This window comes from Ruditapes philippinarum, unplaced genomic scaffold, assembly GCF_026571515.1.
Source record: "Ruditapes philippinarum isolate M1 unplaced genomic scaffold, ASM2657151v2 ctg114_1_1_1_1, whole genome shotgun sequence".
Classification (NCBI taxonomy): domain Eukaryota; kingdom Metazoa; phylum Mollusca; class Bivalvia; order Venerida; family Veneridae; genus Ruditapes; species Ruditapes philippinarum.
Genome location: NW_026859562.1, coordinates 18,402 through 36,744, shown reverse-complemented (window position 1 = coordinate 36,744; position 18,343 = coordinate 18,402). Strand labels below are relative to the sequence as shown.

Sequence of the window (18,343 nt, the reverse complement as noted above, 5' to 3'; positions counted from 1 at the left end):
ATTTTCAGGATTTACTTGAGAAAATATTGAAAACGATATATTATTTCCTTACATATACAATGTGTGTGTATATATATATAGAAATGCTCGGAATCATTTCTTTGGTAAATAAAATCTGTTTTGTCATTTTAAGCTCGACTATACGAAGTATATGGAGAGCTGTCCTACTCGCCCCGGCGTCGGCGGTGGCGACGGCGTTCGTGTCCGCGTCCAGATTTCAGATTAAAGTTTTGGTGCAGTAAAATATTTTTCACTATAACTTTGCAATTTCTCAAGGTATCAACTTCAAACTTCAAATATATTTTCCTTATCATCAACCACATCTTATGTGACAAGGTTCATAACTCTAGCGCCAATATTTTCAGATTTATCTCCCCTTGATTTTAGAATTTTCCTTAAAAAATACTATTTTTTACGGTTACTTCTTTATTTTTTAAGGGATCAACTTCATACTTCAAATATATGTTTCTTATCATTAACCACATCTTATGTGTTAAGGTTTATAACTTTAGCACCAATATTTTCAGATTTATCTCCCCTTGAACTTAGAATTTTCCTGAAAAAAATACTATTTTTACTGTTACTTCTTTATTTCTAAAGGGATCAACTTCATATTTCAAATATACGTACCTTAGCATTAACCACATCTTATGTGACAAGGTTCATAACTCTAATACCAATATTGCAAGAATTATCTCCCCATAAACTTGAAAAATGTTATTTTTTACTATAATTTTTTTTAGTTTTAAAGGTATATCTACCTCAAACTTCAAATATTTATTCCTTATCATCAATTACATTTTATGTGACAAGGTTCATAACTCTTGAAGCAACATTTACAGATTTATCTCTCTTTGAACTTAGGATTTTCTTTAAGAAATATTATAACTTCTTTACTTTTTAAGGAATCTACTTCAAACTTCAAATATATATTTCTTATCATTACACACATGTTGTGTGAGAAGGTTCATAACTCTAGTGTGACTATTTCCAGAATTATTCCCCTTGATCTTGGAATTTATGTTAACAATGTTATTTTTTGACTATAACTTAAAACATTATTATAAATAATTATTTTTTTCCATAGTTTTGTCTTCCTTACTGCGTCCAGTATTTTATTAGTCGAGCTTCGCTGTCTCCTGTGACAGCTCTTGTTAAGCAAACATTTATTTACTTTTGTACGACGTACGATTCACGTTTTCAATATTAATGCAGGCAACTAGATATTTGAATAATGTTCCTATTTCACCACTTTTATGTTTTAATGTTGAATTCTGCTCAATCCGGTGCTAGGAGGCGTGGACGGTAACTTGCACTTTCCAGTACCGTCCATGAACAGGCCCAATCAAACCGAGCCTGCAACATTTTACAATTTTGACGTTTTGGGCTTTCTTTAGGGATTCTGTTTTTCACTATTTTGTAATGAATTTTGTTTTATAGGGAAGTATAAAGAGGCAAAAGAACAGTCAGAAAACAATCAACGAGGTATGCAACCAGTCTTCTTTAATGTTTATAAAGCTTTACATCTGTTGTGTGAGTAAATTTGAAAAAAAAACAAGAAGTATCTTTCAAAAAGATACTCAGCCAAAGTAATACTGGTTAATATGAAAAATTATGTTTTTCTAAGTTTTCAATACAAAAATAAATGTTAGCAATGCTTGCATTACAATGACATAATAATTATTTCTTATAGCTAAGAAAATACCCAATATTGAAATTAAATTATAGCATATTGATATTGATGATTTTTTTCAAAGTAGGATAACTTCTATTTAAGGTGTCCCTTTCACTTGTTTTACGTTTTACTTTATAAATTTTGTAATCATTTACAAACTAACCTAAAAGTTAAAGAACTATTCTCATTCCTGTATATTTTTTTAGAACTATCTTTAATACATTTCATTTAATAGTGGCAAAACTATCCTTTACATTTTATCTTAGAGCTATTCTTAAAATCTCATTTTTGAATGGTAAGAACTATCCTTTTACTTTCATTTCAGAATGGTTAGAACTGTCCTTTACATTTTATTCTTACATGACCAATGAGATTCACTGATTTCAGTTTGTTATTTAAAAATGACAAATGAAAGTTCTTCTAATATTCAGTCCTTGCCTATTAATTTTATAGGAAGTCAAACTGATAACAGACGGACTTCGTCCGAAAAAGAATTATTACAAAATAGCTGTATGATGAAAATATGTTTAAATTGGAAAAATTGCTAAATGGTAAATACATGTACAATACTTTCACAGTCAACGCAGCCACTTTATTCCACAGTGTTGGAATAGTGTAAAAAGTAAGTCTAGAAAAAAATACTGTATAATATAGTATATATATTTTTCTAGGAAGATTCATTGGCTGTTATAAGCCCTATCACGGATAATTCAAGTTAAATATTGATTAACCATTTTACTCTTATTGGCTTGCAGCCACGGCTGCAAGCCATTTCATATGGAAAACTTGTTCCGGTTAGGTGGTTTCCTGCTTACATCTGTTGGTGCATGATTGAACGGGGAACCAGCTGCAATCGTGCCAATCGCAACCTTTCGGCCTTTTCCGTCACTCTTCGGATTAATGATAATAGCCGATGTAGTTCCGATTGCAATCGTGACAATTCTGGCGATTCCGTAATACTGCGGAATCAGAAGAAGTAATATAACTGAAATCTAATCTATTTTAGTTACTTCGGTAATCCCAGTTGGTTTATATAAATAGGATTTCTATTTTTACTTGATTACCGTAATAAATTATAAACGAAATTGTTCCGTTTCAATTGTTTTTCAAGACGCAAAAGTTAGTTTCTTTTATAATTGTTTTTTGTCTGTATTATACAATAGAGAATGGTAGTAGTATTCCGTCTTCAAAGGGTGGTCCTGCTACTTTACCAAATCACGCATGATCGAGTTATATTTAGATCTACTGAACTGGTGAGGTAATCTAAAAATAGCCCATGCATATCATTAACCTTGCCATCGTGATCGTGTAACATAGTTGATACATGCTTACTAATTGGTACCACGTAACGAAGAATTTTAGTGCATTTACTTGTCTATAAAGCAAAGGAATGATTTCGCTGCGAAAAAGGGGAAATGAAATGTGCACACTTGTTTTCCTTCAGTATCACGTTAGTATTTTTACGATTGATCATTTTCTTTATTTGTTTTATACAATAGAGATACGAGAACTAAATAAACCCTTTATGATATACAAATACCGTAATTCAAAAAAAAAATGTGATAATAAATTGAAACCAAAAAAAAAACAATTTTAAAGGGTTGGGATGAAGGCACAACTGTGCAAGCCTTTCCTTTTAAAAGGAAACTTTATATCACACTTTTTGTTGAAATTTGATCATCAAATTTAGCTATTTTATCATTATATATTCCGAGCGTGTGTAATTCTATGGTTATTTTCGTTACGTAGGACAGGGTAATGGAATGTCTGTAGAAGAGTTGGGCAACATTTTACAGAGTGTTATGCCACAGCGAGATCAAGACATGAGAAACCTAACCGACAACCTCATCTCTATGAAAGATCAAGAAATAAGTCGACTTGAACAAAATAAACGTGAACAGGCTGCCACTATTAGCAGATTAAACGGTAAAATATTCATGTACATTAAACTGTTAACATGCTATGTAACAACGCACTTTGGGGTCCAACGCACTTTGGGGTCCAATTTTGAACCTAAAGTTCGTTAAACAGGTACATATGCATTTTTTACATCCGCACTTTGGGATCATAGAAATTCAATCAATAAAAATGAATGTTCATGATGTTTTAAATAATATATTGTAGTCAAAGCCAATGGTAAACAAAAATCAAGGTATTGAATAGACGTAAAACATGTGCACTGAATTACAGTAAAATCAATAGGGATTTTAAATGATCCTTATTAGTTAGTGAAGAACTTTCATCAAATAGCGAATTTGTATCAATAAATAAGCTCAAAACATTTTTTCTCACATTTTCCATTTATTTTAAAAGAATGTACACCTTAAATTAACTCCACTGTTTTTAGGTAATTGCATCATTTTTCCGCTTTTTTATTCACACATTTTACAAAAATATGAAAGACTTAGCATAGACAAAGTTATAAATTCTGGGCAATCTTTATAAGACATTTCAGTAAAAAATGTGCCTGATAATATAACGTAAGGGCCATTTTTTTAGCTTATCTAAATGTGATATTTAAGAAACTTGACTAGATGTAGATGCGGCCTTAAGTAGTAGTCCGTACAGGCAGAACTCAAAAATATCAAACTATTTAAGTAGTCACACATTAAGAGCGGTACTTCTTAATAATGTAAAGTTCTCACTGGAGGATCTAAAGGGGATGGTAGTGTTTCGATCCCCCCCCCCCCCCGAGATTATAAAAATAAGGTTTTAAAGGCCCATTATGCTTTTATTTGTATTTTTAAAGTGTTTTGTATACATTGCTTGCAAATCGTTCATTTTCATTAAATGATACATTTCTATATAGAAAACAAAAAATAACAGTCCATTGATAAAATCGTAGTATATACCTACGCGTTAAACTTCGCATACACGCATGCGCGTGCAAGCATGAATGAATACATCGTAAATATATAGTCGTCAGAAATATATAAATGAGACGAAACATCTAAATAGATGATTAATCAAATAAAGTTCCTGATTTACAATTATGCAATTAAAGTGTTCTAAAATGTTTTACAAAACGAGTATGGAGCTCCGTAACAAACATTTTTTGCCTACGTATACCTTTAAAAAAGGCGCGACAGCTTCGATTTGTTTGAAAAAAAAATAGAAATTTCGTAAGCTTGCAATTTTATTTGAATACATTTTTACACATGATTTTACTTTCAATTTTGTATGCCTTTGATTAATGAAAAGAAATGTTTCGAAATTCAGCGGTTATTGCCTGGTTCAGTAATGGGTAAAAAAATAAAAAACACGATTCGGCCACTCGACCATTCGACCCATAACAATTCGTCGAACTTGGAATATTGACGGACGATAAGAAATAATCAATTAAAATTTACTGTAAATCGGTATAAGCATTTAGAAATTAATACATTCAATTTGTATTTAGAAAACATTTTAATCTGTTTCTATCAATTAACGTATTGATCTGTTTATAGTTACCAATTTTGGTCTATTAATTCTGTCCTGGACCATGCACAACAACTACCTGACTACCGCTGATTAATTTAAACCTTCAAACATGTACTTTATCATTATAATGGTTCAATATTCAAATATTCAAAGCGTATAAAATTACATTTTGTATAACATGACTTTGAATAATAAATTCCTGGTTGAAATATGTTTTGCATGCAAAAAAATAATAATCTACAGAACTACTGAATTATTCACTAGAAACAATTATTGATTGAGATATAATTATGCAAAAGACCCATCACTCTAGTATGGATTTGACTGAATGTTAGAATATTATAAACAAGACCAACAAGGAAAGACAGCGTTCAATGAAAGACCTTTTAGAACTCACACTTACAATAATGTAATCCCTGGTAAAAGAATTTCACATACATGTAATATGTGGTCATCAAATAAATTTTAACAATAGTGTAAGGTTATAATATTTATCAGTATCCTTTTGTGATTCCAAACACACTGTCTCAAAATACAGTCCACCCTGTCACCTTGTTTGGTCCGTCTCAGTCTTAGTACAGACTACCCTGTCTGCCCCATCCTGTGAAAACTCACCGAGGAGAACTCCATATAATTTCTATGCTTACTTTTTGTTAAAATTTCACAATCCAATAGGGGAAAATACTCTGTGGTATTTTAATAACCTAAATCCTTTCGGGCTATAAGAAATGAAACTCACTGGTTTAGGAGACAAGTCATGAATTAAGGGCTCAGGCCTCTGTGCCAGAATTTATTAGTCTTTGCAAAGTTCTCCCCCTCAAACAAGAGGTCGAATTCAGTACTGTTACAATGTTTTATAAAAAAAAGTCACATATATAGACAATGATTTTTTATGCCCCCGGGCATATAGTAATTGAACCGTCCGTCCGTCTGTCCGTACGAGGTTAACCTAGAACGGCAAGTTGGATTTTTCTTAAGTTCTGCCTGTACCAATGGCTTCATAATTTACACACTTACTAATCCATACAAAGTTTATGATCTGGGCAAGTTACATAACTATGGCTTCCATTGGCACCAAGTTATGGCCCTTTTCAGCACTTGGAATACAGTCACAATTTATGTACTAGAGTACTTTGTGATATGGACACAATTTTTAGATATTTCAAATGGTAAAATTAATGACCCTTTTATCACTTAAGCATAAAACAAAGTATCAACCGCCATCTTGAATATTTCAATGTCGCAGATCGAAAATAAGTCAATGCATAACTCAGTTGACATTTTCGGAACTCTGGAACCCAAAGAGCGTTGAAATGAAGCATATTATATATACACTGAAAAGCTTTAAGTTCTAGATGTGTGAACACCCAGTGGCGGAGAATCTCCTCCTCATACACCAACGTGATTCGTAGACCGACAATTGAAATAAAAAGATAGACGTAAGACGTAAAGTCCAGCTGACTTTCCAAATATTATCGCATAATTAGCATATTTATGCTTCTTATAATAATACTTATTCACCTTAACATATTTTAAACTTCCGCATAGGGATGTCCATATGATTCGCATGCGAAGATGCGTAAGGCCTTCGTGATGTATACTAGTAATCAATTTGTTATCAAGTTTAAGAAATGTAAACAAATGAAGCGTGCGTCTTATTGGAGGAAAAATTAGGCCAACATATAATTTTATATTACCTATTGCTTTTGTAAATTTATCAGATAACAAATTTTGATGCTTTAAAGATAATGCATAATAAAATGGACTGCACCATGTGATATTTGACACTGTCATAGTGTTATCAAAGTATGAACAATGTTAAAGTGTATAAAATTATATCTCTGCAGCCCAAAAGTAACAAATAAGTTGTCTGAAAATTGAAAAGTAATAATTCCAAAATGTTTGTATGAAAGAAATATATTGATAACAGTTCTTATGAGTGAGTTGTGCAAGTCGGAATTCTTTGCTAAACCTCCTTAAAACAGCAGCATAATACTTTGTGTCCGGAACATTTATTCTGTTTAAGCACATGTGTGTTAAATAACACTATTTCAGAAATATTTCATGTAACAGTTCTTTCGAGAATCTACCATAATATTATGTAAATAACAAAAGTTTACCATTCTTCAATTTTATGAAAATTTTTCATAACGTATAGCTTTTTACCCTTTAAATTTTAACAAACTGTGATCTGATTACGATATTTTATTAAAAGATTAAATTATGTGAATCTTTTGTTCAAAATTGTCTTTTTTGTCATGAAACAACGCTTTACTTATCCACGGGTTTCTTTCAAAGTGCTGTTTTACGTAAAGAAACTAAAGACTAACTAACAATGAATTATCTGTAGATGGTCTTACAAAGATTTTGCGAGACCTTTTCGGGCTCCGTTTATCGTTACATTCATATCGGCTAAGAAAAGAAAATAGTAAATTATTTTATGTTTTGATTTTCAGCTATACATGGATACATATGAAATGTTCGATTTTTGTCGGGTAGATGATTCTCTAATGTTAGTTGGGCACATTTAATATAACATTGACTATTGCGCAATGGTATATTAAACTAATTATGATCTGTGAATTCATTTTTTAATGATATCTAATTAGATATGACAAATTTGTACATTTTGCAGACGAAATTGAACGTCTAAAAGGTCAATTAGGTGACGAACTTCCCACTTTGACTGAAAGATCAACTCATCTACAAAATAAAGTGGACACACTTACGGAACAAAACCGACAATTTCAAGGTAAACTGTCATTTGAATCATATATGATAATCGAATTAAAGGTCTATGCTATAGTTTTCATATCTTTTAAAAAGGCTATTTTTTATTTTTCATTAGTCTCTTTACTTATAAAACAAAGTTCCTTTCAAAATATGGAATTCCATGAAACTTTGTATTGCGCCTAGGATAAATGAGAAACGTAACCAAAAAGTAAAACTGAAATCTGATACACTAAATGACTTAACAGCAAGAAAAAAGAACACATACACTTTCAATAGCAGTTAACTCTTAAAAAATGAGATCGGTGACCTTCAACTTAAAACATCTAAATATTCCATGTCACGCTAAGTTATATAAAATATGTTATTCAGTTTCCGTTTTATAAAATAAAATAGAATTATATAACATTAGAAAGAAATAAAAGAATGATCAATGAGAAAACATTTTTCATAAGAATTATTTCGTAGATTATTTAAAGGTTCATCATTTCTGAAAAAAGGCCCTTTTAACATCCAAGCTTAAGTTCAGAAAAAAAGGCCATAACTCGTTTACCATACTGTAAAATTTCTTTAAAGTTTTGCATACACGTGTCCTTTAAGGTATATATCTGACCTATAATGTCAATTTTTCAATTTTTCAATTCCTTATAGTGCCCATGGGGGTAGTAATTCCTTTATTAAGCAAAATATTTCTGAAACTATTATTCTAAATATACGAGTATATACATCAACCAGAATCTCCGCTATTACATGTTATGCCTTCTTCTTATAATTGATTGTCAGATAAAATCAGAACACTTGAGGCCAGTTTGTCGTCATTAAAAGCAGGTTCATTACAAGCACAGCAACACAGGAAAAATTTAGAAGAGCAGCTTAAAGAAAAAACAAAAGAAATGGTTACAGTAAAGGCTCAATTTGGTGAGTATCATTTATGGTAATTCGAAATTATATATTTTTATTGTACGCTGCATATCCTTTTCATATAAAGCAAGGTAACTCCGGATTAAATCATATATTTTAACATGTAATTTTCGTAAAATCTAAATATGAATCCAAAAAGAACAACCACACGCGTACATTCAGTTATTTTTTTTAATATTCAAATCGATTTCGAACAAATATGTTCTTCGTCAGTGAATAAACAGGAAGTGAATAAACAGGAAGAGACGTCACATGACGTCACCGTCCGAGATGGCGGGAAACATACATTGTTACGTTACGTTATATTAAATTTCATTAAAAATTAATAAAGTTAATAAAGATTTCGATATATATGTATATAAACATTCACGGATTATGAAATACAAGTATTTCCTATATAAAATACATAAAAAACAATAATAGGAAACAACGTGAATGTTACGTAACGTGTATACATGCATAAAACAGATGAAATATTATATTGGAAAAAGTATATAACCATTTATAATGGAATGTCTACGCAAAAGAACTTACGGAAATAATTAAATGTCGTATATAATTTTTGCATTTAATCCAGCTGGTGAAAACGTCTTAAGCTTATGAATCCAGTAGGTTTCTCTACATAGACGCTCCATTGTGTCGCTGACAATCTCAAACGGTAAAAATGAAAAGTCATTAAATGAATGATCAATTGAATTAAAATGCGTTGCAACAAGAGTTGAAAACGCTGGATCTTTGAAATTTGTAATATCAAATTTATGACTATTCATTCTACGTGAAACCGGTTGAGATGTCTGGCCAACATATTGCATATTGCATTTTTGACAGGAGATTAAATAAATAACATTATTTGTAGAACAGTTTGTAGGGTTTCTCAGTGTATATTTTTCGCCTGTGACACTGCTTGCAAAAGATACATCCGAAGTAATTCGATTACAATGAGAACATCTACTTCTGCTACAAGGAGAAGATGAATGAATTGACATTTGCTTTGAAAAGCTAGAATGCACAATATGATCACGGATATTTTTGGGTCTCTTAAACGCAACAATAGGTTTGTAAGTCTCATAAACATATTTTACAGTTTCACTTTTTGACAACTTTAGTAAGTCCCAATATTTGTTTAAAACGTGACCAATGTTAGGAAGATGAGGATTATAAGTAACAACAAATGGTATGACAAAATTAGATTGGCTACTTTCTGTGAGTCGCAGTGCCTCATTTTGACTCATAGAATTAATTTTCTCAAATGCATTGTCAATTACTTCTTTCGGGTATTCACGTTTCAGAAAAAAGTCTTTCAAATCAACTAGAGAGTCCTTGAATGTACTGTCATCGGATATTATTCTGCGGTAACGCTTGCCTTGACTGTATGGTATACCATTCTTGCATGCTTTTGGGTGACAAGAGGTATAATGAAGATACTGATGATTATTAGTGTTTTTCACGAATATGTTCGTTAAAAGAGTGCAATTATTTTTGGAAACACGCACATCAAGAAAATCAACACATGAACTGGAAATGGTTTGCGTAAACTTAATCGTCGGATGAAAATCATTTAGATCACGAATGAAATTCTCGAGTTCCTCGCGAGTATCGTCCCAGATTAGAAAAATGTCATCCAGGAAACGTAGCCACAGCGTCGGTTTGATATTTCGTGACTCGATAAAGTCCTTTTCCAGTTTCCCCATGAACAGGGAGGCATATGCTGGCGCCATAGATGATCCCATAGCAGTACCGCACGTTTGCATGAAAAACTCATTATTAAATTCGAAAAAGTTATTTTCAAGAACTATCCGTATAAGATTAGAGAGCACTGGTGTTTGTAAGTTATGATCACTATTTCCTTCATTTAGAAAATATTCACATGCTTTTATGCCGTCAGAGTGCGGAATACATGTATACAGTGAAGATACATCCATTGTAACTAATAATGAGTCTTTGCTTTTCAACTTCACATTTTTAATTTTTTGAATAAAATCCGTCGTATCTTTAATGAAAGATGGGAGTCGGAACATATACGGTTTTAATATGCTATCCAAATATTTTGAAATATTCTCAGTCGGTGAATTACAGGCGGAAACTACAACGTTGTCATTTTAATTCAATTGATCATTCATTTAATGACTTTTCATTTTTACCGTTTGAGATTGTCAGCGACACAATGGAGCGTCTATGTAGAGAAACCTACTGGATTCATAAGCTTAAGACGTTTTCACCAGCTGGATTAAATGCAAAAATTATATACGACATTTAATTATTTCCGTAAGTTCTTTTGCGTAGACATTCCATTATAAATGGTTATATACTTTTTCCAATATAATATTTCATCTGTTTTATGCATGTATACACGTTACGTAACATTCACGTTGTTTCGTAAAATCTAATGCATTTTTCTTTTTTATAGAATTGTATGTTTATATGTTTGCAGATGGAGTTAACAAAGAAAACTTACACCTGAAGTTGCAACTTCAAAGTACAAAAGGTATTTTTTGATAAACAAGCAATTAATTGTGTGAACCATCATGACAAATTACAAAGTTTGATGAATAATTTAATCAGTCAATTCAGTACAATTAAAGTGTAGTTACACATGTACTTTATATTAAATATATTACATCTTAAATGTAAAGAAACATATTGTCGTGTTTTAAGGAAGATGCGAATGTTTATGTTCAATAGATATTTTATCGTAACCTAAACAATGGAAAATAATTTAGGTTATAATTTATAGATGATTTGAAATCACAAAAGGAACAGTTAGAGAAGAGCGAAAGTACCACAACACAATTAAAAGAGCTTCTAGATCAAATGTTTCAGCAGAAACAATTATCGGATGGTGAGTTCCGTATGCCTTTCTGATTATACCCGCTTCAAAAACCAAGGAATTTCAAACTTTGTATAATGATTGTTGATGACCAGTTGATGAACCCTACTGATTTTGGGGTCAATATATCAAAGGTCAAGGTCACAGTGACCTTGGTCAAGGTCACAGTGACCTTGTAGGTAAAATGGTTCCTGGTCAATATCTAAGGAACAATTACCTTATATGCCAAAACAGCTTCCTGTCAATAACAACCAATGAACCCTTGGCATTCAAACTTCACAAATGCATTGCTTTTGGTCAAAAGATGACCTCAATGGATTTTTGGGGTCAAGGGTCAGAGGTCAATATCACATTGACTTTATAGGTAAAAACGATTCTGCAACACAAGGGGCCTTTATCTTCACACTTCACAGGTGCAATGGTCTTGGCCAGTAGATAATCCCTATTGATTTCAAAGTCACATTGATCTTGTACATTAAGACGGTTTCCGACCAATAACTCAACAACTCAAGTTGCCTTGTCGATATTTTTATTAAACTAAAATGCTTTTGGTACACACATTTCGTGGTCTTATGTCATATAACAAATTGGCTGTCAGTAAGGAGACCTAAATGATTCATAACATGTATGCATATTTTATTTGGTAAGATTTGTGATAACTTAAAATAAAATTGCTGCACACAGCCTTTATGGTCACAATGACCTAGATAACCTCTATTGCTTTCTTGGTCACTAGGTCAAAAGTCAGTCATGATAACCTGACCACATGACTAATTGGCTGTCGATAGGGGCATTGTAGGAGCACATTTGACTCGGAGCACATTGTAAGGCCGATGCGGTGGCATTCGGTGACACCCATTTGTGTGACAGATGTGCTCCGATCAAGTTCTAAAGGAAAAAGAAAGCACATTTGTCTCATATTCTTTAAGGGACAAGAAAGCACATTTGTCTCGTGTCAGTTTTAATGAATTATTTGTCATATATATTCCCACGGCAGAAATGTTTTCGCCGTTTAACCTCATGTCAAGTTCAATCATCAAGAAGTTTGCGAATGCTTTTTTATGAAATCTTAACCCTAAAACCTAAAGTGGAACTATTAATTCTAATACATATTACTCATGATGGCTGATTTGCTACGCTTTTGTGCGTCGCGTTGTCGTTGGTGACAACACGACAAAACGGCCAAACGGCGCATTGTCGCACTGTCGTCTTGTCGTCCTGTCGCTAACGATGCACACCAAACGGCGTGTTGTCGTGCGGCGTGTTGTTGTGATATCACTTGTCGCGTTCGGTTCAAATCGAATGATAAGCTTATAAGCCAATCGACAGGGCGACATCATCACAACGTGCCAAACGACATCGCGCCGTTTGGCATGCTTCGCTAGAGACAAGACGACAGTGCGACAACGCGACGTTTGGCGCTTTGTCTTGTTGTCGCTAGGCGATAACGGTATAGGTTATGTTGTCGCTAAAAAATGGTGAGGCCGTTAGACCGAGTCAATTTTTTGCAGAAACATCCCGAGGTGTCGCCCAGCCAGTGTTATATCCTCGTAACTAACGAGTTTCATATACTACAGTGTATAACTGTTTTATCGCAATGGCATAATGTTTTCTTTTGTAATAGAAATAAATAAAATAAATAAATAAATCGTTAGCTACATTACAGTTTTTATGTTTTTCAAGTTCTTTTTGCTGCCGCAAAAGACATCCAGTGTTAGAAGCGAATTGTAAAACTGTTACCAATATTGATTCAAGATTAAAGGGCTTTTTTTCAGTGGAAATAGTTCATTCAGCGGATGTACCTTTTGATTAAAATGAGAGTAAATTTCATTTCATTTATTATCTTTGTTTATATTTTTCATTGTATTTCTTTATTTTATTTTATTGATTCCTATTTTTTTTTTTTTGCTATTGGGAATGTCCGTTACCACTGCCCCATTGGAGCCTCTGTGAAAAAAACTATATTGATATATACAAGGTGCGAAACAAAACTCAACCGCTATATAGCAGTCGAGATTTTTTCTTACATGAATCAATGAATAAACTGTACTGTTATATATCAATGCATTTTTCAAATGCTCGTTGAAGTGTACTGAGTATAATGGGTTAGTAAGAACAAAAGAAAAGTTCCAAACCATGCGATCAATAAAACTTCAAGCATCGGAAGGAAACGTGTCACAATTAAAAGCGATAAGAATAGACTTGCAGCATACTAGTATAAGCTTGGGTTCCGAATACTGCACTTATATACATTTCATTGTGACATGCAGAACAGGGATATTCTTTAAGTAAATATATGACTCCTATGGAGAGGCAGGATGTTTTTGATTGACCGGAAGTTACCAAAAAAAAAAACGGTATTATAAATACAGAAAACACAGAACAATGGCAAGAAGTCGGTATACGGACGGGCATAATTATTACCTTTTTAGAATTTAATGGAAGAATGTGAGACAAATGTGCTTCGAGTGTCATTTCTAATGTGTGCTCATTTCCAATTTGTCCCAAATAGGACATCGGTCACACCTCGTGAGACAAATGTGCTCCGAGACAAATGTGCTCCTACAGGGCAAACATGTTTTACAAATATATCTTGTTCATTCTAATATTTTAAGCGTTAAATGTTTGAGTCACAACTAAAAAGAACTAAATATAATTTTCTAGCTTCATTTAGTATACATTCTCAAAATGATAAAGGCTTTTGTGTGTTGTAACTTACAGTATATTTGATATTTTGATTGAAGCTGAACTAGATGCATCACGACAAAGTTGTCTGCTGCTGACTGAGCAGGTCCAGCAACTACATATGTACGAGGTGATGTATTCTGAAGCTTCCCAACAACTAGATTATCTTAACAATACTGTGGTGCCACAGAAGGATTCTGCTATAGACCAATTGCAACAAAAAATAACAGATCTGATCGGTAAGTAGAAACATGTGTTAGTATATCCTGTTGTTGTTGTTTTTTGTTGTTGCTTTTTTTCAGGTGCACTTCAATTTCCAGATATATTCTGCGTAGTATATATAGCTTCTTGTTGATATCGTTTTTTAATGTTTCTGTGTTGTTGTTTTAATAAACTAAACTAAATACGATTGATGGTAAAGAAATTATTCTATAATTACATAATGAATTTCTTTTCTTTTTTATGCCTTTTATATAATCAGATGAGGTGGCGGTTTTACAAAGAAACAATATTCCACAAGCAGAGCATTTTGAAATTCTTCAGACAAGACTAGTAGAGACGAGACAAGAACTTAAACAGTATTATGGTAAGTTAAATTTACTATTGTCTAGGTTTCTTGTTGTTTGAAACAATGACAGAAACGAATGTGATAATAGATCTTAATCAATATTAGTAACTTTTAAGTTATGAGTTTTTTTAGCTCGACTATTCGAAGAATATGAGAGCTATTGTAGTCGCCCCGGCGTCGGCGTCAGCGTCCGCGTCGGCGTCTGCGTTGGTTAAAGTTTTTTGTAAAGTCAAATATATCAATTATTACTCGAGATATTCAATTGAAACTTACAATACTTATTTATAGAAACAAGGTACATCAGATTGACAAGTTGGATAACTCTGCCTACAATATTGACAGAATTATGCCCCTTTTTAACTTAGAAATTTTGGTTAAAGTTTTTTGTAAAGTCAAATATCTCAATTATTACTTGAGATATTCAATTGAAACTTACAATACTTATTTATAGTAACAAGGTTCATCAGATTGACAAGTTGGATAACTCTGCCTACAATATTGACAGAATTATGCCCCTTTTTAACTTAGAAATTTTGGTTAAAGTTTTTTGTAAAGTCAAATATCTCAATTATTACTTGAGATATTCAATTGAAACTTACAATACTTATTTATAGTAACAAGGTACATCAGATTGACAAGTTGGATAACTCTGCCTACAAAATTGACAGAATTATGCCCCTTTGGAACTTAGAAATTTTGGTTAAAGTTTTTTTCTAAAGTCAAATATCTCAATTATTGCTTGAGATATTCAATTGAAATTTAAAATACTTTTTTATAGTAACAATTTACATCAGTTTGCAAAATTGCATAACTCTGCCTGCAATATTTGCAGAATTATTTGCCCCTTTGAAACTTAGAAATTTTGGTTAAAGGTTTAAGGTCTTCAAAGATATTTACTTGAAACTTTACACATGCACTTAGGGTCATAATTGGAGGGTCATAATTGTATGTCACTGACCAAGTTCCATAACTCTATCTTGCATTAAGGCTGATTCATATCCCCTTTTCTACTTAGTCTTTTGGTTAATGTTTACATGCAAGTTTTACATATCTCAATAACTATTAAAGATATTTATTTAAAACTTCACATATGCATTTAGGGTCATAATTGTAGGTCACTGACAAAGATCCATAATTCTATCTTGCATTTAGGCTGATTTTTCTCCCCTTTTTCAACTTAGAAATTCATGGTAAAGTTTTGCTTGTAAGCTGTTATCTCAATAACTACTGAAGGATTTGTGCCTTTTTTGGGACAATTTTATGCATTATAATAATAAAGCAGTGATTTACTTGATAAAAACATCTTAATAACAAGCCTTTGTACCTTTTCTGTCAAAGTTTTGTATTCATAGGTAATTAGTATTATTATACTCAATAAAACACCCTTGCGACATTACCTTCCGAATAGTCAAGCCAATACTGTATAATTAGACTCTCTCTAAGGCCTATAACATGAATTTATAAAAAAAATTAGCCCTTTTGTGAACTTAAAAAATTTAAAAATTATCAAGGCTCTTTTACTATCAAGCACTAAGAATAGTCGAGCGTGCTGTCCTACCGACAGCTCTTGTTATCTTTTATTTTTTATATATGTACAGACTCAATCAAACAGAGTCTGCAAATTTCATGTACTTTTGTTGCGATTAATGCTTCCAAGGGATCACTTTGTTTCCTGATTTCTTCTTTAATTAATTCTTGACATAATTATATAGCCTTTATAAACAGGTGGACAATATTTGGTCACCATAACTCTCTTACTCTTTTGTTGATGATAATTTGTTCATTGAATTACCGCCTTTCCTTGTTGATCTTGTTTATCAAATTTTATTATTTGTTTAGTAGAGATTATAATTTCATTTATATATATTTAGCATAAGTTCTTGCAGACCATTTTCTCTCCTTTCTATGGGCGTCGAACTGTTGTGTTTGTTAGTACCTTACAGGTGGTCCTGTGTTGCTGGGTATATTGAAGAGTGCGTTTAGTAGATGTCACTCTTCCTTGTTGATCTTTCATTTCAAATGTTAAGAACTAGGGGGACACAATCATGATACATAGAAGATATTCAAGTTTTGTCTATAAATACATGATTTATTTTCATCGAGTGGTATGAAATATGGTAATTATCATGCCACAAGATGAAAATAAATCATGTATTTATAGAAAAAACTTGAATTTTCTGTTTATTATATACATTTTTCTCTTTTTTGACATTAAAATTTTAAAGATTTTCCCTTAAATTTTGTGTACTGGCAAAATTTAAAAGAAAGTAGTCTGGCAAGACACCAGTGAAAATACGGAAAATATGTTTCACTGAAGTTAAAATTAAATTTTTACAGTGCAAATACTGAAAATGAAAATACGTATTTTATTTCATCAATATTTCTCAATATTTCGTTTGTAAGTATATAATAAAAAAGTATTTTATATTTTGCGACTTGCTTATTTTCTATAATTTCAAAATATCTCTGTTATCTTCAACGTTTTTTATTATTTTAATGAAGAGGACGAATATGGAACCAAAATGGCTAGCTTAGAGAGGAGGAATGAAGCTATGAAAAAACATGTGACTGAAATGGAAACTGAACTGAAAAATCGAGAGGATGTTGGAGGTAATAAAATACAAAATGTATTTGTTAAATATTTAACAAATCTTTTATTAAAAAGCAAATATGAACTTTGTAATAAAATTGAATTTATACTCGCCTCGCAGGGACATACTATAGTATGTTGGTGTTTTTTGCGAATTGTTGAAAATCTACTTATTGAACATCCGTGTCCGTCGCGATAAATTTACATATCTATATTATTAAGACGCATATTGAAACATCGTAAACTAGTTCATTTCAAGATTAGAAATGTTCATAATTCTGTATTCATGAATACACAAGCCTTGTCTTCATTGCTTATAAATATTAGCTGAGGTTCCATTACTTATCTGAGTTACTTATCTGTGAAGGGTGTTTCTCTTCACCAGTCTACTATTTCTAGCATAATTTTAACAGAACCTTCTGAGTCTAAACTCTTGAATTAACTGAAATGACCTGCTTTCGTTTTGTTTTTTGTTTTGTTTTTTTTTGTCGCCTAACGCATTCGAATTATATTTAAATTGTGAGAGCTAATCTTTAATCTAATACTTTTGAGGTACGTCTAAAATAATCTGAAATAAACTGTTTCCCTACCTTTATTCACGATAACCAATGCGTACTGTTCAGCGGAATCAGTCCCTATGCGTTCCAACGATGCTTACCTTAGGCTAGTTAATTGTTTTTAAGCCATACCACTGCTCACATTGTTAGCTTTATATCATATTTTGAGGTACATGTAATTTACACTTAAGAGGCTTCAACCAACCGATTTGTGTCGTACTTTTTGTGTATCAGTTAAACGAATTAGCATTTTTTCAAGTTGTTAAGCTTTTGAAAAACATATAAGCACTACGTGTAACACCACTTACCTTTACAATTACACATTTCTGATTAATCTTTAAAGCAAAAAAAATAGTGTACGTCTTTA

The 18,343-nt window shown here is 32.1% G+C and overlaps 1 protein-coding gene across 5 annotated transcripts in view; it reads left to right on the top strand.

Moving 5' to 3' along the window:
- The window catches only part of LOC132756999 (myosin heavy chain, clone 203-like), a 36,054-nt gene that overhangs the window by 14,057 nt on the left and 3,654 nt on the right, over positions 1–18,343 (top strand). For all 5 annotated transcript variants that reach the window (XM_060748166.1, XM_060748161.1, XM_060748163.1 and 2 more), the window contains 9 exons: positions 1,441–1,485; positions 3,425–3,601; positions 7,734–7,850; positions 8,612–8,746; positions 11,181–11,234; positions 11,484–11,588; positions 14,321–14,500; positions 14,743–14,847; positions 17,332–17,439. In XM_060748166.1, coding sequence (XP_060604149.1) covers positions 3,439–3,601; positions 7,734–7,850; positions 8,612–8,746; positions 11,181–11,234; positions 11,484–11,588; positions 14,321–14,500; positions 14,743–14,847; positions 17,332–17,439 — 967 coding nt within the window. In that variant the 5' untranslated portion in view covers positions 1,441–1,485; positions 3,425–3,438. The remainder of the gene's footprint in view (positions 1–1,440; positions 1,486–3,424; positions 3,602–7,733; positions 7,851–8,611; positions 8,747–11,180; positions 11,235–11,483; positions 11,589–14,320; positions 14,501–14,742; positions 14,848–17,331; positions 17,440–18,343) is intronic.